This window comes from Lissotriton vulgaris, chromosome 11 (genome assembly GCF_964263255.1).
Source record: "Lissotriton vulgaris chromosome 11, aLisVul1.2, whole genome shotgun sequence".
Lineage (NCBI taxonomy): Eukaryota > Metazoa > Chordata > Amphibia > Caudata > Salamandridae > Lissotriton > Lissotriton vulgaris.
Genome location: NC_141699.1, coordinates 943,081,616 through 943,107,275, shown reverse-complemented (window position 1 = coordinate 943,107,275; position 25,660 = coordinate 943,081,616). Strand labels below are relative to the sequence as shown.

General features: G+C 44.0%; 1 protein-coding gene across 1 annotated transcript in view; it reads right to left on the bottom strand.

Annotated features, from left to right (window-relative positions):
- Positions 1-25,660, bottom strand: part of LOC147683721 (ceruloplasmin-like) — a 427,036-nt gene that overhangs the window by 47,301 nt on the left and 354,075 nt on the right. Inside the window, exons 16-17 of the mRNA XM_086944094.1 lie at positions 12,067-12,283; positions 4,600-4,739 (exon numbers count right to left, since the gene is read on the bottom strand). Of these exons, the coding sequence (XP_086800220.1) occupies positions 4,600-4,739; positions 12,067-12,283 (357 nt within the window). The remainder of the gene's footprint in view (positions 1-4,599; positions 4,740-12,066; positions 12,284-25,660) is intronic.

The window sequence follows — 25,660 nt, the reverse complement described above, 5'->3', positions numbered from 1 at the left end:
CCCACAACTGGCAGCAGTTCACGAGGAGATTCGCCGGATCTCGTTGGAATCCGATAAGATGCTTTGGCATTCATCGGTTGCCCGTACTTCTGGGTGGGGTGATAAGAATGGCAATCTCCTCCACAACCTAGTGTCCTATCCCAAAGTCAACCGTATTATTCCCGAGATCCGTTCGGATACCGGGACCCTCCAACTGACGTCCTCAGCCATCGCGAAAACTTTTGCTGCTTACTACGCGACCCTCTATACCGCTCATCCCCAGGGCGCTCCTTTGCCTGATTTGCTGGACAGGACTGGTACTCAACTGCTGTGTCTCTCTCAGGAGACTGCAGAGGCTCTAGATCGCCCCTTCACCTTGGAGGAAATCCAGGAAGCTGTTTCGCTCTAACACCCCGGTAAAACACAAGGTCCCGATGGGTATCCTCAAGAGTAATCGGCCTTTCGGGATATTCTGGCCCCCCATCTGATGGATCTATTCTGCCATGTGGCGGAGAAAGGGACATTCCCACCCAAATCTGCTGTGGCCACGATAGTGGTTATTCCGAAGACCCAACCACCCTCCCTGAATTGTGCGGACTACCGCCGATCTCACTGATCAACACAGAGATCAAGATCTTCGCTACTGTCTTGGCTCAGAGACTCCGACCCCTCCTACAGGACCTGGTCCACCCCTACCAATGCGGTTTCATGCCTGCCGGGGGCACTCGTCACTGCATTCGTCGCCTCCACCTGGCTCTGGCCCACCGCGGTCACCTAACCCCCTATTTGGCGTTGCTTTTCATAGACTTTGAGAAGGCCTTTGATACGGTAGACTGGGATTATCTGAAGGATGTGCTGGAAAGGATGGGTTTCGGTCTCTCCTTCCGCTATCTGATCAGAGTTCTCTACACTAACCCCAGAGCCCGTGTTCTCATTATTGGGGAGCTTTCCGAGGCATTCCCGATCCGAAGGGGCCGCATCAGGGGTGTCTGCTCTCGCCACTCTTATTCGTGCTGGCAAAGGAGCCTCTGGCGGCGCTCATCCGACAAGACCCACTTATTCGAGGTTGGGCCTGGAACTTGAACCAGGTCGATAAGATAGCCCTATATGCGGATGACGTTCTGCTTTATTTGGCGGACCCAGACAGCTCTGGCCCCAAGTGCCTGGAGGTTCTTTTTGCTTTCGACCGGGTCTCAATCAGGCGAAGTCAACTTTGGTCCCCCTGCATCCCTCCAGGGACTGCTTTGACTGGCAGGCGGACATCCCCCTTAGGAGACAATCGGTCAAATACCTAGGCGTTCGGGTAGCTCTTCTGCCAGAGCTCGAATGGGCTTTGAATATCATGCCATTGGTCGTCAGGATGAAGGTGGATCTCAAGATATGGCAGGCCCTCCCACTTAACCCTCTGGGCAGGAGTGCACTCTTCAAAATGATGGTCCTCCCCCCTTTTTCTTTACATACTGCAAAACATTACTATCCACCTCCCGGGTAGTTGGTTCTGTGAACTTGACGATGCTCTCACCCGGTTTCTCTGGGGAGGAGGGAGATCACGTTTATCCCTGGCGCACTGTCGTATCCCCCCCCTTTGATGGGGGCATGGGGGTAACTAATCTCCACTTCTACTACCTGGCCACGAAACTCATCGTGATCCACGAATGGTACGCGGGCGGCTAGTCCGGCCCAGCATTAGGCGTGGGCGGAAAATCCGTTCCGCTCGCGGATTTTGCGGATTTTCGGGAAATCCGCAATCCGCGAGATTTGCGAATTTCCCGCAAAATCCGCAAATCCGCGAGCAGCGGATTTTGCTCGCACTGCTCGCACTGTTCGCGTGAGTTCGCGCCCCGCGAATAAGTGCAAAATTGCAGAAATACGATTTTAGCAAAACTGAAAGTAACTACTTACCAGGTTCAAAAGTTCAGGCTCATCATTAGTAGCCATTTCCTGGAGTGCTTCCTGAGGGGCCCCTCCAGAGTTCAGTTGCCAGTTGAAACTAGTATGTGACCCTGCTCTGAACCTCAGAATAGTTACACATATGCCACAAAGGTCCTGAATTACAGCTAAGGGAGACAAGCAGGAGCCAGGCTGGAAGTTAAAATCCATTAATCAGCCCCTAATTCATTATTGTCAGTTGGGGCAGGGCAGGTGTTGTAACTAATTTTGCAACAATGAAAGCACTTAGCAAGTGCAAAAGATCACTAATCAGGGCGCACTAAGGAAGCAGGTGCCAGCTAAAAAAATATTCTGTGACACATGAATCAGCCCCAAATTAATTCAGGTCACTTGAGGCAGGGAAGGTGTGCTTTGCTTTGCCGAAAATAATGTACACTGGACAACCAGAGGGTGTGGTGATGAAACAGAGGGTGGCATGGGTGGGCCAGAGGGTGGCATGAGTAGTCAGAGAGTGGCAGTGGTGACAGAGAGTGGCAGTGATGAAGAAGAGTGTCCCAAACAGGCTGGACACGTAGAAACAACAAGTTCGCGAAACTTGCGACCCGACAGGTAAGTTCGCAATTTGCGAAAGTGTACAAAACCCTCGCGAACTGGCAGAAACACGGGCGAACACCAAAAAAAAAAAAATCCGCAAATTCGCGGGAATTCGCGGATTTTGCGGATTGCGAATCCGCAAATCCGCAAAATTCGCGAACGCGAGATCCGCAAAATTCGCTCATGCTTACCCAGCATACCGCGTGGAACTCAGCACATCAGACTTTGCGCAGATCCAGTCATTTCTATATGGCAACCCAGTGCCACAGGCTCTGTCCCCGGTCACCAGGATGGTGTATCTGGTCTGGCGCACGGCCCTACGTCATGTGAGGTGGGACCGGAAATTCACTCGGCAGACGCCACTCTGGCATGGGTCCTGGATGCAAGAGGTCTCGTCCTTGCAGGGGTTCCGACGATTGGACCTCATCGGGATTTCACTGCTCGGAGATGTATGGGTGGGGGACCACATTCGATCCTTTGCAGACCTGCAGCAGCGCCACGCCCTTCCCCACTCCCAGCTCTATAAGTACCCACAACTCAGACACGCCCTTCATACACATGTCTCACCCCCTGCCTCCCTTCCAGAGTTCAGCCCACTGGAGGCCCAGGTGATGATGGGGAACCTAGGGAGGGGGGGGGGAGTGTCCCGCATATACCTGTCACTGGTGAACAATGGTCCCGCTTCCCTGGATTGGCTCAGGGCTCGATGGGAGGGATAGCTGGGCCCCCAAGAAGAGGCTGATTGGAGGGATGCCCTTATGGCGCCCAAAACCGTGACCACATCCTCCGAATTACGCCTGGTCCAACTTTATTACCTTCATGCGGCATACCTCACCCGACACGTCTATTCCAGGCCCAGATGAGATCCTCCCCAGCATGCGCGCGATGTGCCTCCGCCCCAGCCGATTTATATCACATCGTATGGTGTTGTCTGGCTTTGGCGCCGTTCTGGAGGGGGGTGGAGTGTGAAATCACGCAGGCCCTGGGGTGGGAGGTTCCCCACGACCCGTTACGTCTGCTATTGTGGGTGTTTGACGGCTTGGATGGCTCTAGGGCGGACAAGCACTTTTTGGGGACAGCCGTGCCGGTGGCCAAAAGAGACACAGCGGCGCACTGGTCCCAGGCTAAGGCACCTACTGTACAGGGATGGAGGAGGGGAGTGGACTGGTGTGGGATCCAGGAGGAAACCCTATTCGAAGCCCGGGAATGCCCTGACTTATTTAGTAAAGTGTGGGGTAAATGGTTTAATATGCTGCCACTATGATGATCTGCCTTCATTTTATTTTATGTACGATTGTACTTAATGTCTGGACTGCCATGGCTAAACCCGACGGGCCGCCCCTTGTCTTGTCAGCTGTATGCATTGTCATGTCTATCCCAATGATTAATGATCTGCTACCAATACATTTCCATGTTGTTACAAATCCAATAAAGTTGATTATCAAAAAAAAAAAGAATGAATTAAACACATCTAGTCTTGGTTTTGTTTTCAAGTGTATTGCACTAAAAAAAAGTAGAAGTCCTGGTGTCTCCGCATTGTTCGGTCTGGAGCTTGCAGTCCCAATAACTCCAGGCCAAGGGACATTTGGAAAGTCATAGTTGCTTAAACACTATCCCTCTCAGGTTCAATTCATGGCAAAGGGTATTATAATTTACTCTTTGAGATTCTTAATAATAACAACCAATTATCTCTTGTTGGAACTTACAATGCACTTTGATGAATTGATCATCATTCATATGCCAAGTTTCAGGTTTTGTTAGATTTTGTTCTCATTATAAACACAATTATAGTTCCTTAGTAATTGTTTTGTGCACTGTACTCTCTAGTAGCATACTCAGACACAAAGGGTGGATTTATACAGTTGAGATATGTACAATTCCTCATAAACATGCTTGAAGCTTTCAGGGTTATTGTATGCCTTGTTATAATACATTTGCCAGGTTTTGTATCATGAACTTTATTGGAATACCCATGAGGACCCACCACTGCGATATGCAATGGAAGGGTAAGTGTCATTTTTTCTTTGAAGGTCATAGACTGCATAATGTTACATTGATGGCTGTTTTATATAAAATTACAATTGAAATGGTTTGTGATGTAGAAATAGGTGAAATATTAATTTGTAGGAAATGTACCTCATACTCAAAACTATGTGCATGGAAATGCACAGTATGCAGGTCGACCTCGTTCCCCAGTCCAATGAGATGCCAGTACACCTCTTCGCCAACGTTCATGTCAAGGCCTTGTAAATTGCCATAGATTCTACCATTGATACCTAGGAAAACAGATACATCGGATGAGAAATCAGGCTCCTGAAGTGGAACAAGAGTTAAAGTTCTGAGAATCAAGGATGAGCAAAATATTTTCTAATATGTGTCATACAGTCTTATCAATTGCTGTTTTTCATTCAAGATACTACTTCGCAGAGAAGATTTGAGTCCAGGGACCATGTTTCAAAGACTGAGGCTTCACAGGTCTCTTGTAGGTACTGTAGGGATTTGTGAATTGACACAGTGCATGTATCAGCAACTTAAAGAGCTCACCTATCTCCTGGATGTCTTGAAGCTGCATCATTTAATGTGCACGGAGTAGGACAATTCCTAAAAATTGCTAGGTGGCCTAAATACTTTATAGTGTTGCTCAGGGTGCAGAGCTAAAATACCATTGTCAGATTGTTGTCTAACATAAATATTGTATCCTACATGGTTACTATTTAAATACATCAACAATTGGAGTTGATATGAGAAAATCTACACACAATGGGATATTATTAATGCAGTCAAAATATTTGACACAATGCTTATATCAGACCATATTTTTGTATAAAATATTCTAACACACAACCATTGGTCATTTGGGACTAATGGCAAACCTACCAGTGGCGGCTCGCATAGGGCGGGCTGTGAGGTGGTGAGGCAGGGTGTGGGAGGGGCAGGGTGGGGGGTAGTAAACTCGGACATACGACGGAACGTAGGAAAGTAGTTATTACGTTCCTCCGTTCCGTTGTATGTCCGAGTTTACTACCCCCCACCTTGCCCCTCCCCAGCCTCACCGTCCCACAGCACACCCTATGCGAGCCGCCACTGAACCCTACACAATTGCCAGAGTAGGGAAAGGAGCTCTTTACTACTGTTCCGATCCATAATATGCAAATATAGTCAAAGATGTTTGGGAGATATTTCACTTACTGTATGTCTGAGGAAGACCAAATAAGACAGGATGTGGCAAGCATGCAGGGGACAGTTTACCAACTGCTACAGCGTAGTAGCAGTGCCTCATTTATTGCAAATGTTTGGTGGGTCTCGAATCAACACAGCCTAGGTTTGTTGGAAAGACATACTTCTCTGTCCAAGGGCATCTTTCTCCTTTGAGTCAATTCAGATAAATTCAAAACTTCGTTGACCTGCCTCTTCCCAGTCAGATTTCCAGTGGCTCTGATCCTCCCTTGAGCTTTCATTTAGGTGGGATATTTTTGATAACCCGAGGTTTCCATTAATTCAACTTTGATCATATGGGAATGAAGGCCCCCCAGTCTACTGCCCTCGAGAACACTGAAAAGGTCCTTTTTGAATCTCTTACTTTGATTCTCGGTTTGGGTACTCAATTTGCAATTAATATAACATTTGCTCCAACATCATGTTCACATAGTTTGAATTAATTGATCAATCGTTTAATTGGCCTTCAGTTCCAAGGTAGCACATGGGACATTTTTTCTTTTAGACTATTTTCTGATAAATTACAGGCTGTGACTGTTGTCTAGACTCTGATGGATTCTCCTTCCTTAATGGTCACACTTCACCGGTGTATTATATCATCATAAACAGGTGGGAATATGAACATATTACACAAGTCCCTGGCATTGGATGTCTTCTGGAAGTGCATGTTCAGATTAAACTTGCTTTCATTACCTATAAAGCATTAGTACTCTACCAATCACCTATATGGCAGAGAATTTGCTTTTAGAATTATTATTCTCATTTAATGAGCCTGTGTCTCTGCTTACTAAGAATGCGCAGCATATGTTCGCAGCGAGGGCTGGTCTACAGCCAACTCAGTGATCGATCAAACAGTCCCACTCTTTTTCCTCCTTTTCGTAAAAGGAAGGTCTGTTTAAGATTACTGCTGATCTTTAGTATTTGCTAGTGTCACCTTCCACACAGCCATGACCACTGGAAACTAAGAGGCTTATTCATGAGAACCCTGTGTCACTTTGGCACCAAGTAAAGTGGTACGTGCATGACACAGGCTCTCATAAAGATTTATGAAGCCATGCAAAGCCATCAGCATGGCTTTGAGTGGTCTCATAAGTCATGAGTAAGGCGACGCAGTGCAAATTTCTGCGTCGCCTTACTCTGCACCAGGGAGGCATTACATGGGCGTTGCGGTGGGTCATCCGGTGCCAGATCTACAAAGTAACGTAAACCTGGGGAAGCGTCAAATCTGTACGCCTCCGAGATGAGGCGCAACAAGGAGAAATATGTTTATTTCTTCTATTTTTTTCCTCTTTCAATGTGGGCTGCATTTTTCAGGACACACAAAAAGAGGTAAATACCTCGTAGGATTGTTTTTGTACAGGAAGGTCCTGCTTCCTGCACAAAAACAATCCTGCCTGCAAAGGAGGCACCCTTGCACCCTGGTGCAAGGGGGCATACATTGGCGCTAGCTGCCAAAACGACGCCAACGCAGGCAGAAAGGACATGATTCTACCATATGCTTAAATACGTTACATACCTGCCCTTTCACTTTGCCGTAAGGCAGCATTGCAAGTTGCCTTGCTGTGCAGCACTACGACAAAATGTCACAAATGATGCCCCAAGTGCGATTGGAGATAATTGTCACACCCTATAAAATGAGATATTTGGGGTTTGGTGTTTATCAGGTGTGGTAATTATCGCCTATTACTAGTTTTGCTCCTCAAATGGGGTATAACATGCAGGTTCCACATGTACCAGTATTTACTGGTCATTTTTCGGTGATTCATGTTGGCAGGCTTGTCCTGTTAATTTGTACCTTGTGTAAATTGCAGTGGGTTGCACTCAGGTTACCTTTCAATGCAAAATAGCTTTTCTTTGAGAAAGTGGATAGATGCTCCTGTTTGGCCAGTTTACTGGCGTGGCACTGATTAGCATCATCCAAGGATCTTTATTAAGCCACAGTATATCGGGTCATGTTTCTATAGCCTATATGTAAAAATTTTATTGCTTTAGTTCACTTTTCTGCTACATTTGGTTACCTTATCTCCTACCCACAGTACTATGTACAGTCTTTACATATCCACCACCACTTCCTTCCCTTACCGGTGTTTTTTATTAGCACTTTTTTTGTTTTTTTCAATGCAGGTAACAACCCAATTGCCATTGTTCTGATAGTTACTAAAGATTTAAAATTTCAAGGGCCATATTGATGGCCAAAAAACGCAGCGCAGGGCAGGAGGAATGACCCATAGTTACGCATTCCTGTCCTTTCTCCGGTGCTTGCGCACAATGAGCTGCCTACCGCCAATGCAGGCACCCTTGCGCCTGTGATGCTTGTAGGATTGTTTTTGTGCAGGAAGGGGCCCTTCCTGCACAAAAACAATCCCCTGTTATTTGTTTCTCTTTCTGTGTGCTGCACAATGCACACATAGAAAGTCAGTTCCTATTTCACTCAGGCTTGAGGTTGATTATGTGCGGTTCAGGAGACAACTTAAAACCTGGATGTTGCCCTTAGCTTACAATTAGATGCATCATGCCCTGACCAGTTCAGAAGCGGCCGCTTCCTTTTGCCCTGCTGCCTGCTCCTTGTGTGGTATCGTTAATTGGTTGTGCTTTGTTTAATTTTGTGACTGCATTAACTTGATCCGCTTGCATAGCGCTGCAGCGCGAGTGCTTCCACACGCATTTGGGAGTTTTAAATTACTGCATTAACTTGATCTGCATTAACTTGATCCGCTTGCATAGCGCTGCAGCGCGAGTGCTTCCACACGCATTTGGGAGTTTTAAATTACTGCATTAACTTGATCGGCTTGCATAGCGCTGCAGTGCGAGTGCTGCCACACGCATTTGGGAGTTTTAAATTACAGGGGAGTGCTGACTCGGCGCTCATTGACCTCTTAAATAGACTTCGGAACGCTTGGGGAACACTCAGGATCCCCCACAGATCCTTGCCCTCACCACATCTTCAACAAAGCAGACTCCATCATAGCACCACACCTCAGAGACGTCATCAACTGCTCCCTCAACTCCGCCACCTTCCCGGAAAGCTGGAAACACGCAGAACTCAGCGCCCTTCTGAAAAACCCCACAGCTGACCCCACCGAACTCAAAAACTACCGCCCCATCTCGCTCCTTCCATTCCCGGCCAAAGTCATCGAGAAAGCTATCAACAACCAGCCCGCCGCCTTCCTCGAAACCAACAAATCCCTCGACTCTTCACAGTCCGGCTTCCGAGCCAAACACAGCACTGAGACCGCACTCATCGCAGCAACAGACGACATTCGAACTCTACTGGACAATGGAGACACAGTCGCCCTCATCCTCCTCGACCTCTCCGCAGCCTTCCACACAGTCTGTCATAGCACCCTGCTACAACGCCTCAGAAACATCGGAATCCAAGGAAAAGCACTGGAAGGGATCACCTTGTTCCTTACAGGAAGAACTCAGAGAGTCCGCCTTCCACCATTCAAATCAGAGGCCACTGAAGTCATTTGCGGCGTGCCACAAGGATCTTCACTTAGCCCCACCCTCTTCAACGTATACATGAGCCCCCTCGCGACCATCGCACGCCAACACAATCTCAACATCATCTCCTACGCTGATGACACTCTACTGATCCTCTCACTCACCAACGACCCGAACACCGCCAAAATCAACCTACATGAAGGAATGAAAGAAGTAGCCGAGTGGATGAAGCAAAGCCGTCTGAAACTGAACTCACATAAAACAGAAGTCCTTATCCTAGGTACCTCCCCCTCTGCCTGGGACGACTCTTGGTGGCCAGAGGCCCTTGGAAAAGCACCCATCCCGACGGACAACGCACGGAACCTGGGCGTCATCCTGGACTCCTCACTCTCAATGAACAGACAAGTCAACGCCGTTTCATCATCTTGCTTCAACATTCTTCGCATGCTCGAAAAAACATTTCGGTGGATCCCAACCGAAACTAGAAAAACGGTCACCCACGCACTGGTCACGAGCCGACTGGACTACGGAAACACCCTATACGCCGGTACCACCGCAAAACTCCAGAAAAAACTCCAACGCATCCAGAACGCTTCAGCCAGACTCATACTAGACATCCCGCGTAAAGACCACATTTCAGGTCACCTGAAAAACCTCCACTGGCTCCCCGTCAATAAGAGGATTACATTCCGCCTCCTAACCCACGCACACAAAGCACTTTACGAACTTGGACCCGAATGCCTCAACACACGACTTTCCTTCTACACCCCCTCCCGCCAGCTACGATCCTCCAACCAAGCCTTTGCTACTGTACCTCGCATCAATAAAACCACCATGGGAGGAAGATCCTTCTCCTACCTGGCAGCTAAAACCTGGAACTCACTTCCCACTCACCTTCACCTCACTCAGAACCACCTAGCATTCAGAAAGCAACTTAAAACCTGGATATTCGACAAATAATTCCCCTCCCTTCTTCAAGCGCCTTGAGACCCTCTGGGTATGTAGCGCGCTATATAAATTATTTGACTTGACTTGACTTGACTCACTCTGCTTAGACTCCCTAGCGGCCAGAGACCTTTTGGTGGACGTGCGCTTTAACAAATTTCCTTATAACATAACATAACATAACATAACAATGCAGCACACATAGGAAGTGGAAACAATGAGGAGAAATAAAGATATTTCTCCCTGTTATGCCTCACCTGGAGAGGCATAGGATTTTGGATTTTGGTGTACCATTACACAACGGTTTAACTTGGCTCAACAGATCCCACTGGGGTGATATTGACCGCTCCTAAACTCACAGGGACTAGCCTAATCTGGACCACTACATGCTCATGCATAAAGCATATGTCTACATCTTTTGTCCTTGGTGAACAACCTTTACAACAAAACTTTTACAACGCACTACCATTACAACGCGACCATTACAACGCAAACCATTACAACGCATTGCGCCTGGGGGCGCTCTAGGATAGGGAATAAGTTTAATTTACTATCCAACACCTTCCCTAGTGTCCACGGGGACTGGAGTTGGAATAGTAAATTAAACTTTTCACTATCCAGCACCCCAAAGCGCTATGCGTTGTAAAGGTTTGCAATGTAAAAAACCGTGTTGTAAAGGCATGCGTGGTAAAAGTATGCGTTGTAACGTCATACATCCACGCACACGAGTTTACCCTGATGACGTCTGTGACAGGAACGAAAAGCACTTGACTGGGCTGACTAGAAGTATATAGTATTGATGAAAACAAATAAAGATGTTATTTTTGAAAAGTCTAATCCCGGCTCTCTCCTCATGTATGGAACAGAAGATGGAAATTATGTGTTGAATTGTTTTGTAATTTGTATGAAAGGACAGAAAGTACTAGATATTGAGTGTTCCCTCTACAATAAGCTTTTGCTAATTTTCCCTTAAAACCAGTCCCTTGAATCTGTAAAAATGAGTGGCATCAATTGGTGAATGGCTTTCATTTCTGAAGTGTAGCCCTGTTTTTGACTTCTTTCATAGATTTGTTTTGCTTTTTGTTTTTTTAAGGGTGGCACCCAGTTAATCCACTTTTTTCACTTGCGTGCTGTTGGGGATTCATGGTTTTTTCCTCCCCATGCACTTCTTATCTCTCACCATTTTTTCTTAGTTGTTCCTTCTTTTTATCTGCCACCAACCTATTTCCTAATCTTCATTACCTATTTTGAAGCATGCTATTGTCCTGGGAGAAGGTCATGTTAGAGAAAAGACAGAACACCTAAACCCATTTTTTTCCTGGAATCCTTCTTTTCACCCTTTTTAACACAATGCATTCTTACATTTCCTATTGTGTTAGTAATTAAAAAAAAGATGCTTGTTTTTTCCGAGCTCGACTGGGATGCCAGTTCCCACACCCACTTCGGTAATTCAATAAACTGAAGAATTTTCAATTTAATGTCTTCAGACGGGTATATTCCTACTTAGTTTCTCACCAGAATGAATTATTGCAACTTTGCTATACGCTTCTTGCACTGATAAAACGATTTTTACCCCACAGGTTTATGTCAAGTTCAGCTGCCATTCCCTGATGGAATGTATATACTTCAACATTACTGCTATCTGCCCCGTGCTTATGGACCTCAGGAGAAGGGGGAGCATAATAAAAAGGGAAGGGCAATTAAGAGTTGGTAATGTCTGGTAGCATATGGGCAATATGCTATCAGTAACTGACTCAACGTTTCATGTTCCTGCCACTGAAGCGAGAAGGTAGGCAAGCAATAATTGTTGGTGGCACCATTCCAAGCATTCTGATTGGCTGAGCCATGCTCAGTATTCCACACAGGCTGCTAATATGAAAAACGCATGAACAACAGGCTTTGGACCATAAGTCAGTGGCTGGGAAGGGTGGCTAATACTAGCTGCAGAATAACCCTAAAATGCATGTGTTTCAAAATATATTTGCAAAATTATAATACCGTGCATTTTGTTGCTCTCTTGGAAATCCTCGTCTTCCTTGTCTGCCAGGTCTGGATTAGGAGAGTAGGTCTGGATATTCTCATCCAAATATGCGGATAGGTTTTCATTCCAAATCATAAAAAGTAAAACAAACTGTTTGGTCGGGCGCGTGCCTGGATAGTCGAATGGCGGCTTTCGACAGATGACCAGAGGGCCCACTAGCCCGCTGAAAGTATCCTGCAAAAGAAATCATTAAAGTTAGTGACTAAAAACAATTAATCTTGGACACGTCACAAAGTGATATTGACATACAAATGGGAGCACAGCTCAGACAGTCTTGAGTTTATTATGTATAAGTGAGAATAGGGCACCAGGGGGCGCCAAAGCACCCTTCGTACACATTTATAACACAGTATATACCAGACATACTTACAAATAACACCAGTATTATATGGGACAACGAGTCAGCTTACAGTACTATTTCACCAACAACTTCACAAGAAGGATAAAGGATGCAAACAAAAAGGGTGCATCTTTCTAAAAATTCTTTGGTTTAAAGATATTTGTTTGGAGAATGACATAGGGGACAGAAAGAAAATTACAATAATGTAAAGTGAATATGGAGCACAAACAGCCTGCATTGTTAGCCATTTTGACCCTAGGTAAAGTTGTTTCCAAGAGCAGAAGTTTTGTGGTTTTGGTTTTCAGACAAAAGGTGCACATCTATAAAGACTGCAGTCAGGACAGTGAGCTCTTTACAACCTGAAGCCTTCTCAGGATGCTTTAAACGAATGCCAGCATTGCTTTGAACATTGCCCAATTTCTGCTTTCTAGGAGCGCAAGCATGGAGGGCCATATTATGATCCGGTGTGCGTCGCTCTTGCACGATGCAACGTGGTGCAAAAGGGACGCACATCCTGAGTCACATTGTTAAGCCACGCAAAGCCACATTGCGTGGCTCCAAAAATATGGAGTTAAGCAATTTAACACAAATCACTGCATTGCGTTACTCTATCCTGGGTAGGCTTTCCATTGGCGTTGAGTGGGTGTTTCCAGATTTACAAGACCCTGTAAACCTGGGAATGCACCAAAGAGATAGTCCTCCCAGGTGAGGAGTATCTTGGAGAAATACTTTATTTCTCCTCGTTCTTTCCTCTTTCTGCAGCACACATAGAAAAACGAAAAAGCCTCTCAGGCTTGTTTTTGTGCAGGAAGGTGCCTCTTAACCCCTTCACTGCGGCGGGTATTCCGCCGCAGTGCTAAGGGGGCGGGGCGAAAATACGGCGGGCGGATGCTGGTGACGGAACCGCTCCGTCACCAGTGTCGGTTGCGCTGTGCTTATGACGGAGCGGTTCGTGATGGCTCCGCCCGCTCAATAGAACGTTCAGCGCAGGCACGGAATTCGCGCCGCGCAGGAGCGTCGGGCGGGCCATGACGGAACCGCTCCGTCATCAGCACAGCGCCACCGCAGCTGATGACGGAGCGGTTCCGTCATCCGCAGGGGAGGGGTTAATGCACAATAACAATACTGTCTACAACACAGGCATCCTTGCACCATGGTGCAAGGGGGCCTGCGTTGGCACTAGGCAGCCAAAACGGCACCAACTCAAGGGAAAAGGACAGGAATGTGCAGTATTGGATGAATACTGTGCATTCCTGCCCTCTCCCTATGATGCAGGGCTGCGCAGCAAGCCCTTTGAACCCTGATGACATTACAATATTACCTCCTTGTCCTACCTCTCCACTCTCAATAACCTCCTTTTTGTTTCCAAGGAGCTATAGTAAGGGGCGTGAACCTCTTAATGCTGCCTTCATAAACCTTGAGAGGATGGGAAGCAGCGGCAGTGCCAGGGGTGTCAAAGCATGGGTGCCATGGCCCAAGGTATTCTACCGAAAGCCGCACCACCAACAGTTCCTTTCAGTGCTGCCGAATGGCAGTGCCGGCAGGATCCACTAACCATCACCCTTAAACAAGGACTACTGAAGGTCAGCCCAAGATGCATGGATGGACTAGATGTGCAAATTTTATAACCTTTTAAATACAATGAATTGCTAAATACTTGTGTTATGTGCATAACATAGGCTGAGAGCGCTACCATGTGGTGTACACCCATAAACAAGTGCCTTTATTCAAACTTAAATGTTGGTGCTGTGCACCAGCAAACACCAGCACAAATTAAGCACTGAGGGTAAGGACCACCCTCTGTAAGTCAGCCAAAATTGTGGTGCTGAATTTCTGCATTGTGCATTTGCTAAGGACGATACGGATCTGTTTGATTAAGGATATGAGCATTTAATATACATAACTAAGCAAATAATTCAGACCTCCCTAGGTGATCTGCTAAGTAACTGGTTGTGGCAGAGCCCATAGTTCTGCTCTTCTACGTATGACTGCCCGTCATATTTTGGGATTCTCATCATGTTCGTGCAGATCACTTTAGCAAAACTGTTTCTGCCAATGTTGTTTTGTTTTATTTAATATTAGTTAATTAAATGAATCTTTATTCTGATGCAATCACAACCATAAAAGATACAATCATTATACAAAATGCATTCATTATGAATCCATAAATAAATAAGCATAAAACTCCTGATTGCATCCACTTAAAAATGGAGTGATGAGAGATTAATCCACACAATATTCGATCAGGTCTTTTTTGCCTTGACCTATAGGCGGCCAGCAGGAAGCTTGTTACTACAAAGAGGGTGTACTCGTTGGGAAAACGTTGCAAGTGCATAAGCGCCACTCGAGCTTGCTCAAAATTCAGGGACTTCAAAAGGGGACGAAGAAACTGCCTCCTAGAATGTGTAAAATATTTACATAAAAATACAAAATGTAGGGTATCCTGTGGAGACCTAGGGCCAGCTGTTGGTGGCCCAATACCAGTCGGTAACGGCCGAAATGACCGAATTTCGGCTGTTACCGACCGGTATTGGGCATTTAGGATGTAAGTGGCCTAAATTGCAAATTCGGTAATTTACTGATTCGGTATTTTTAGGAAGCAGTAAATTACCGATTCCTTAAAATACCGAATCGGTAAATTACCGAATTTGCAATGTAGGGAGCACTCAAATGTGTGCTTTTCCCATTTTAGGATTCGTTATTTACAACAAACTATAAGTTGGTGGTAAATAAGGAATACCTTTGAAAATGCAAATCTGTGCATTTTCAACTGTGCCATGTGGCAGACATACATGATACCGAATTTTAAAGATTCGGTAAAATTACCGAAAAATTACCTACATACTATTTAGCTATTCTTAAATACCGAATCGGTAAAATTCGGTATTTAAGAATAGGTAAATAGTATTTACCTGGCTCTAGAGTCGCAGCCACAAGGCCCTCTCAGGTTTGAGTGAATATATCCAGATGCTCTAGCCAGGAGGTGGTGAAGCTCATTAACCCTAAATCGGATGATGCGGAACCTGTCACTTGCGCTGGTGAATGTGAAAATATAACTCTCCCTGCCCTGAATTGATTTCAGCAACGCATGCCTCCTCAATGTGGGTTTCAAGAGATAAGTATTTTCAAGGTGAGCAGAGGCGTGCTTAAAAACAAATCCTTTACTGTATGAGCTTTTGAGGACTCAAAGAGCCGCATTTGAAAAATATGTTTTATTTAATATATTTTTAAATGACTACTTTTATTTCATTTTAGTATCCTTTTCTAATTGCAAATAACTTGATGTGATTGAAGAGTTTACTTGTCAAAGTACACGCCTAAAGTGTGATGGAGCTTGAAGCTGATTATTCTTTACACAACACGAAAATCAATTTTGAGAACGAAAATACACACAAAAATGAATGAATAACTTGCACACGTTTTAGAAAATGACAATGATTTTGAGAAAAACATAGTATAAGCACCGTAAAAGAGTGCTTTGAGCTGTAGAAGTAGAAGAAATTCACATGCTGAGTTTTAAACAATGTTGAAATGATAACTTTTAAAATGTATTTAATGCTATTACGCAAATCAAATTCAGTGGTGACTGGCACAGTTTGGGGGTGGCGGGGCGGTGGATAGGGGTTAAAATAAAAAAAGAAATCACTTACCTCCTCGCTGTGTCCTTTTCGCCGCATCTCTCCTCGTCCCCCCACTACGGCCTGAACAAGAAGTACCCAGGCTCCCCTGAGCCAATCACAACGCTGCAATGCAGCATTGTGATCGGTCTGATCGCTGCGGTTCGGTGCTCAGCCAGGGAATGGGAGTCTGGAATGCAGCCTGCACCGAGGCTGGAATGCAGCCTGGGTGGAGAACACGCTAAGTGCGCATGAATGTTTGGCCGGCTAAACATTCATGCGCACTTAGGGAGTGCAGACCCTCTTCCCCTGCTCTGTCAGCAGAGCAGCCCCGCTCACAAAGCTGCTGCAACAGGGAAAAATACAATGATAATAGCATTGAGTTATTTTATTTTTCCTAACACTGCTGAAAAGCAGTTGGATGACGCTCCTCCACCTTAACAAAGGAGCCATCTCTGTGCAAATAAATATGAAAATGTATATATAGCAACTAAACATTTGTGAATTATTGAGTCTCCTTTATAACTGTGTAGGCCATTATGATGAATATGAATCATTCCTTATTGCTTCCATTGTAATGCACCATAGACATTGCAAAGTTGGTGCAAATTCTATATGCATTAATTTAGATGAATGCAATTTTCCAGACCGAAGCTTTACACTAATAGAGTCTAAGATTTCTCAAATCAAAAATTCCTAAACATTTTGTTTGAATATTTTACATGTACATACTTTGAAATTGTGGCAATAGGCCATACCTGAGAATGAACATTTTCATGAAACAATCTATGACATTTGACACAAATGCTTTAATTAAATCATATCTGCTTGGATGTAAGTTATGTATTCTTAGATTAATTCGGATGCACTGTCTTTGAATGCATAAAGTTGTCTTTATTTCTTTGGCCTGTACTTTGTCATGGACTGTTGAGAAGGAATCTTGCTTTGCTTCTCACTCATGCACCTTTCTTGTACTTTGCAATGACAGTCCTGAAGGCAAATTTCACATATTGACAAATCTATATGGACACTACCGTGTGACACAAACTCTTGACCCTAACACATGGGAAGCTACAGTAATGAATGGTTCTTTGAGGGTTAACCCGTCTGCCCAGAACGAACAATCGATTCCCATGAACTGTATGGGAAAGAATGTGAATGTTGCCACTTTTGCACCTTGTGATCGGATGGTGATCGCATATGGATCGAATGACAATGGTTTGACAATTGATGTCACCTCCAGACTTCCCATGGACTTCTTGGTGGTGGAATCTGACGAGACCCTAGGCCTATGCTGAGAGAACTCTTGCAAACTGTACTCTGCCCTTTCTGGTGGCAGGAACACCTTGCCTAGTGGACTTTCCTTGAGTGCAGATTTATACTACATCTGTAATTGTATTCTGAGTCTCATGACCAACTTATTGAAATACTGATTAGTGCCTTGATTTCAGAGTTTATTCAAAATATTACTAATTCAACCGTTTTGTTGCTTTTCCAACCAGGGAAACGTGTCCCTTAGATACAACCCCTTGTCCATGTGATGGCCAGAGCAAGCAAAGCAACATGCACTTTGTACTATTTTTTAACTTTTATTTAAGTTTTAGACGTGACTACCTAAAACCCCTTTTGCTCGCACAAGGTATCAGATCGTATACTGTCTATCTGAAATACATGCTCGAGTTAAATGATATCAAGGTCTGTCTTAATGTTGCACTTTTTATTATAAATGTAATTAATATACGCAAAAGTATTGTCCTATTTACACCATGATGATTCTTTTAAGTATTTCTAATATTTGTCTCTGGCATGACTATTTGTGATACTATGATGTATATTGGGTGTTTCTATTTTTAACTTTCCATCATAATCATGTGCAATTGTGATTTGTTCCTTCTCTTCTCTCGAATATTTGTATGGCTGTTTTACACATACCGAATAAAGTTTTGTTAACTGAACTGAACTGAACTAATTTAACCTGAAATGTCTGGGTCATCTAGGTCCTTTAAAATCTTCTACTGATGTTCTTTCCACAGAACATGTGCATACAGTATATGGAAATCTAATGTATAGCGGAGATAGTCATAGACTATTTTCTGAATATCTGGCTCTGCTATTATTGTTCTGTATAGCAACTGCAGAACTATTGGCCTGTATGATCCTGGCCTAATTAAACTTCTTTAGGAGGTTTGGACTTCCCATTTCTATCCTATATATCTTCAGTATGGTCTTGAGGGTAATATACTGAATCTAATTTCTAATGTGTACTTTGGTCACCAACTATTGGTCCTCGTTGGGTAACAGACATTCTACACCCAAGTTCGCCACTTCTCAATGCAATGAGCAAGGTTAATCGGAGGTAAGTATGGGCGGAAAATCCGTTCCGCTCGCGGATTTAGCGGATTTTCGGTAAATTCGCAATCCGCGAGATTCGCGAATTTCCCGCAAAATCCGCCAATCCGCGAGCAGCGGATTTTATGGCTTGCTCGCACTGTTCGCGTGAGTTCGCGGCTTCCCAGTTCAACTTCGCGCCCCGCGAATAAGCGCTAAATTGCAGAAATACGATCTTAGCAAAACTGAAACTACTTACCAGGTTCAAAAGTTCAAGCTCATCATTAGTAGCCATTTCCTGTAGTGCTTCCTGAGGGGCCCCTCCAGAGTTCAGTTGCCTACTTGCAACTATTATGTGACCCTGCTCTGACCCTCAGAATAGTTACACATATGCCACAAAGGTCCTGAATTACAGTGTAGTGTAGTTCCTAGTTTCCCACTAGGCCCTGCGCATTGGAATAACATAAACAGTAGTATCGACGTGGAACTGCGGATATTCCAGGCCTCCACTGACTATGCTAAACTTAATTGGGTTGTGTTACCAACTAGCTCAGAGGTCACTGGAAACTTTCTTCTCTGCATAGGAAGTGATCAGCTTCCTTGGCACAGACAAGAAGGGATTCAGTTTTCCAACAACCGTGCAACATGACAACTTTGCTCCTCAGATCAAGAGTCGATCTCTAGGGTCGTGTGAAACAATAGACATAGATTTCACTCAGTCAGTCTAGTGCAGTTTACTTTCACAGTATGTAGAGAATAGAGAGATGGGCGTTTATCAATAAAGGGTTAACATTTATTGAACAGTCTTTCTTCTCGTACAAGAGAAATGTATTGCCACAATTGCAATAATTGTTATTATAAAAAGTACGTACAGTAAGATAAGTATTGCGAAATAGAACTGTAAAAGCATTGATATGGTTTCTTAGCCATACAATGGTTTAAAAGTAATAAAACATATATACAGTCATATATACATTAGGCTAACATACTCAACTGGTGCTTCTAACTAAGCCTACCCCAGTGTGCCTGACCTAAGCCTAACACGTGAAAAGGGGAGTAAGTAAGTAGCTTAAGTTAAGTTGGTTTTGCCAAGGTTTGTTTCAAGAATTCTCGTCTAAGGGTTTAGTCAACACCATACCTCTGAATAGAATGATGGAGGATTGGTATCTCCTTCAGGGGTCTCTCTCGATATCCCAGTCACCCGCGAGGGTAAACCGGAAGCGCCGGGACTGGATTTCTCTGCACGAGAAATGCAGCGGCTTCTCTCAGCGCGTCGAGGAAGGAGGGGTGACAGCGTCCGCGGGCAGCTGGAATCGGCTGGATGTCTTCGCAGAGGACGGCTGTTCGGCTCCTCAAGCGTACTGCACCATAGTTCGCGCTGTAGCGGCGATAATGGTAATCAGCAGCTTCACCACCACAGGATAGCAGGCTGCAGCGACAGAGTGCTAGTTTTTACCAACACAGGGTCATGCAGGCAGCTGGCATCAGCAACAGGCAACGAACTCACAGCTCGTATCTCACATTGCTTAAGGCAACGTTGGTAATATTTATACCTGACAGGTGCCGGGTTTGACGCAAGTTTGCTGGACATAAGACGTCAATTAAAGATGTCACTAGGAAGTGACAGTTATCAGTTGCTCATTAGAGTTCCATTACTAATCAAAACATAGCAAGCGGGGATTTCCAGGTTTGCTAAGTTTTTATCTTGTTGAAGAACTCGGAGTGTTATCTAGGAATATCAGATAGTGACTGCTGCTCTGTCATTGCACTAATTGGTCGCAAAGGAAGTAGCAGAGAGTCATGCTGGAATGTGGCTCTGTGCGTGTGAGGCCAGAGATGACTTTTCAGAAAATCGCACTTGAACGGTTATGCCAATATAGGGAATAAATGGATTTATAGCCGAATAGGGGCATAAGGTCACAGTATCGATCAGGAACCTAGATAAGCACGCAACACCCACTCCACGTTTTCATGTCCATCAAAATTACTAAACTAAGCAATAAGATGCATGTGTAACATTGCCCACCCCAAAATACATAAATGCATTCGAAATAGGCGTACTTGTAATACATGGATTTTAGGTACTGTACGTTTTTTAAAGCATAGTAATCATTCAAAAAATTATTGCATATGAAATCAATGAACGATTATGCATAAAGAATTACACATGAAGTATCTCTGACAGAAGAAAGGCGAGATAAATCATCACATAAAAATGCATAGTAATAACATGTGTGCTAGAGGCTGGTGTTATGTTGTTATGTCTCTAGATGTGCTTAGAAATAGAAGTGTGAAGCTTCTTTTCTCTAAGAATAGTTTTTACGTTAAGCAAAGAATTGTTCGTGCCAAAAAAGGTGAATTATTAAAAATGTCCAATTCAAAAAAAACTTTTAAATGCTTGAACGGGGAAACATAGAGTTCCAAAGCTTATTGCAGTCTTTGTTGATCAAAACTGAAGGCCGAATTCAGAGTTCATGGGAACGCTGTGTGTCGGGAAAGCTTCTTAAAAAGTTATTGTTTCTCTATGGGTGAGAACATCGTATCAGACAGGCTCGCAAAGAATTGGTCTACAAAATCAGGTGATAGTTCAACCAAATTAGATAGCGCTGTAACTTGGCAGGTGTGAGAATGATTGCTGTCATCGAAGGCAGGACCAGCAATGCTCACAGAACGTTGTACCTGGATGATGTTGCTTTTGTCACTCGCTCCACTGTTACCACTTGGCTGTAGTACAGGAGTCTCCACGAATGCCGTCATCAGGATTGGTAGCCGCTGGGGACAACACAATGCGTGAGCCGTTATTGGACTGAGCAAAGTATCGACGTCCATTGGTACTGCTGATGGAAGTGAAAGACAGATGTCCAACACGCATTCATCGCCGCAAAGCATACACCGTAGCACAGGTAAAATGCAATTTTGCCATATCGGTCTGAATGAAAGGAACCAGGTCATGTTTAGATCTCTCAGCCTGGCCAATCCGAGGACGTTAGTTATCCTGTCCCTGTAGCGCATTGCTAGGATTGTCTCTTCCATTCCCATGGGAGCTATGTCTGAGCCGAGGCTTGCCATAACGTAGCAGAAGGATCAAAAATAGAATCCCTGCAACGAGTCCCAAAAATAGTGGTATACCGCCAAAAATGGAGTGCACAAAATTAGGAAAGATTCCCAAAATTGCCTCGAAGGGTGTTAGCAGTCCCGTAAAGACTGTCTTAAATATGCCTGGGATGCTTGTTGCACTAGACATGTTAAGAAGTTGGCTGAACATTTCTACGAAATGCACGGGGCAATTTGTTGATAAAAGGTCATGGACTTCAGTAGCCGTCCTTGCGACTAGAAGATCATACGTCTCTTTAGATGACGTTATAGGCACTGTTGTCTGTAAAAGCACAGATTTCATTTTGCTTAATGTATCAATTCGTATAGAATAGAGATTCAGACGAGGCCAGAGGGGAGTCACTATGTCTGGAGGCCCGCTCGGAAACAATGCTTGCATACAACATTTGACCATGGACGTTACTTGTACTAGATAACTTTTCCCTGGCGCGAGGCCACAGCACCTGTGATCCGTTCTAAGAATGTAACTCCCATTTGCGAGTTGCATAAAGAAGGGCTCTATCTGAGTTGCAGGTGTGACTAGCTGGTGACATGAAAGGTTGTTTGAATTTCCATCACATGCTCCGTGTAAATTAATACCCTGACACAAAAGTATACCGCTTAGTGAGTGTTTACAGTTGTCACCACTAAGAAATACATTTTTGTCGCTGTCACTATAGCAAGAATGAGTGTATGGTAATTTCCATATAGATTTAACATATCCTTTACCCAATTGTTCATATTGGCCAGCAGGTATGTACTCAAGGCATTTATGAAATCGGAAAGTTGTTATCGGAATTGTGATAATTCCGTGTATTATCCATTCAATGACAGGACTCTCTGACATTGTCAATGGTAATCTCTCGAGTTTTTCGATGCTCAGGATTGTATAGTCTGCTCCTTTCTGTGCCAAACTGATCTGTTTATCAGTAAGGTTAAAACTGGAAAATAATGACGTTGTGTTGATTAAACGCCAAGGCACATAGCCTGAACGAAGATTTTGCAGCGTCCAGCCTAGTTCTATAATAGAGCGTAATTGAGACTGGCCATGTTGTAACATTAGCAAATCTCTGTCTATCACATCAAAGGCAGAGGATACAATATTGTCCAAAGAATATATTCTGGAAGACAGAGTCATTAACCCATTGTCTACCACAGAAAGTGATTTCTCCAAATTAATACGATCAATTTCTCGTATTTTTTCAGCAGTTTCAATTTGCTTTACTTTCCAAGCCTCGTTGTAAGCAGCATAGATGCTGGTCGCTATGAAACGCTTCTGACGCTGTTTGCGTGGTCCAAGAATGAAATCGCGCAAATCAGCACCATCTTTTAATAAAGACAAGTGTTGCTTAATTTCAGCCAGTGTGGATGTAGTTAGCCATTCTAGGCAGAGTTTCCCTACACTGTATGTTGTTATAATCCCTGGATGTTGTCTCTGGGAGTATCTAGAGTCTAATCTGGTCATTTTTAACCCCTGTGTTTTATTCAGGAATCTATCTTGACAGCTATTTGTGTCTGTAGGCCAGATTAACCACTTTTTCCAATCAGGATGTGTTCTGTTGAAATGTAAAATTTGTGACACGTCTAACTCAATATCAGCTGTTGCATTTTCAGGTATTGGCTTTGGTATAGACGGTGTTTTAAGGTCTTTGTTCTTAGCTAGGCCAAGACAAGATGTTTGGTGTACAGTGTCATTTAAAAATAACATTTGTTCTGGTATCATGCAGGTTCTAAACAGTGCTTCTATGCCTTGCACCTGCCAATCTTTTGTACCCCAAATTGTTTTCGTTTCAATATTATTTTTCCAATAATCAAAACCCAATGTCATCATTTTGTCATAAAATGCTTCTGAATATATCAATTTAGAATTTGTCAGCATTGTTTTCATTCCTGTTTTATCTAACAGTTTATAATAAAACGTTTCTGCATCACTGGTGTTAAAACCTGAAAAGTATTTGAATTTCTCAAAAAATGCTTTAGAACTGCTTTTAGGTGGTGTAGAACAATGTTCCCATTGATTATACATAAAAACATTTCTAGGCTGTGCAGATTTATGCAAGTAATGATCCCCATAGTGGGTGTAACAGAATAACTGCTCATAACTAGATGAACCTTGTAAATAATCATGATCTGTGAATCTAGCTGACATTACTAAATCAGACATCATGTCATTAATACTGTTAAAGTCCCAATCATCAGAGAATGTACTTGGTGTCACAAAGTCCCTTAAGGAAACCTTTAGTTGATGAGGGTACTTCAGGATTTCGACCGGACCATAGATCTCATAGTCTGTTTTCTCCCATACTACCCCACCAGGTATTGGAATTGCTGTGACATTTACTGTTGACAGTTCTCTTTTCTTCACGTGGGATGATCTGTGTGGTTTCAGGACTAGGTTGATGTTCTGACTTGCTGTGTCCATTGTAATATATTTTCCTTCAATGAATTTTCCCAAACACAGTACCATGATGAGCCAAAGCAGGAGGAAAAATACACCTAGACCGAACCAGAACTCTAGCCAAGGGGAAATTAGGTAGATTTCCTTTAGTTGATGAAAGAGTTCCGTTGCTTTTTCTTTAAAAGACTTTTTTGTTTCTGGCATCACTTCGGGGTCGTTTAAATCTTCAGAGAAGTTGTCGAAGTTGATGAAATAACCAGAGGCAGTTCTGTCAATTGATGGGATTGTTCTTTCAATCTGTCTCTCGGTAGCACTTTCTGATGCCACATTAGTGTAGACTGGTGTTGTTTCTTGACGAACTGTTTCAATCTGTGTTTCAAGAGGCACGAGTTCCATGGCATTATTGCATAGTCCTTCATTGTGCACTGCAGGCTGATCGAATGTGATGAGTCTTTCAGTTTGAACCTCTTGGATTGTTGCAAGTTTGGGTATTCTGTTGTTTCTTGGGAGTCCACTGGGCCTACTGTTGATTATAGGCCACATGCTTGTGGTTTTACCAGATCGATAGACACGACTCTGTTCTCCTTTTTACCAGCAAGGGGCGGTAGCACAACTGATCTTGTTCCGGTGACTGCTAAGACAGGTACTGCTTTTCTGTAAGAAGGCCCAAATTCCTTCTTAACCGCGATCTTTTCTCTGACTAGATCCCCAATCTTTGGAATCCAGACAGGCCTTGCTGGGGCTGTTGCGGGTGGTGCCTCGTCAGTGGTACTTGGCTGTTGCTTTAACTTTATGTTGCTTAATGATTTTCTTGTTTCATTCAGTTCCTGTAAAAACAGCCAAACGGTCTTTTACATCAAAGTGCGTTTTTTCTTCTTGTACCACTGACATCTGACTATCGAGGTCCTGAACGTTCATTCTAATTCCGAACAATAGTTCGTATGGGCTGAAACCTTTTAGAGAATTTCTTGGCATGTTGTTAAGACTAGTCTGGACACTTATTAAATGTTTGACCCACCCAGCGCCTGAACCTAATACCTTCGCTGTTATAGATTGCTTTATGTCACGGTTTTTTCTTTCTACCACACTATTCCCTTCCGGGGTATGACGGACAAGAATACCGCAACCCAATTCCCATGCTGGCCATGGCCTCCTTATAGGCTCGAGAGCTGAAAGCAGGACCCTGGTCAGAATGGAACGTGGTAATTGCGTATGTGCCGATATTGACTCGCAAATCTTTTATAACTGTTCTAGCGTCAGCCGAGCGCTGGGGGCCTCATTTTTTTAAGTGCTTTTCGTCTTAACTGTTAATAGGACGCAGGATGGGGTGTAGGCAGCGTTACGCTCTTTCTGATTGGTAGCCGGTAGCAAGGTTCGCTACTGCGATCCCTATTGCAGTTTTCACAGTTGTTTGCATATATTTGGTGTTCTACACTCATTCCCGGCCACCAGAATACTGATTGTAATTTAGTCAGTGATTCCTTGATCTCTCTGTGCCTTAGACCCAAACCCATATGTGCGTCTGCTATTAAAAATATTCTCCTGTTCATGTTTGGAATTACTCTGTCCCCCACTCCAGGGATTCGAGCAAAAGGAACGGAGTTTGCATCGAATATGTATGCATAATTGAGTGGATAGTTTACGGGTAGTGCTGCACAGTCGCCTTTTACGGTCGTTTTTACTGCCAGCATGGTTTCCCCGTCTATGTACTTATCTGTACGCTTTTTTGTGGCTACGGAAGCCGGTTTACTTGCTTCCGCTTTGGCTGTATTAGC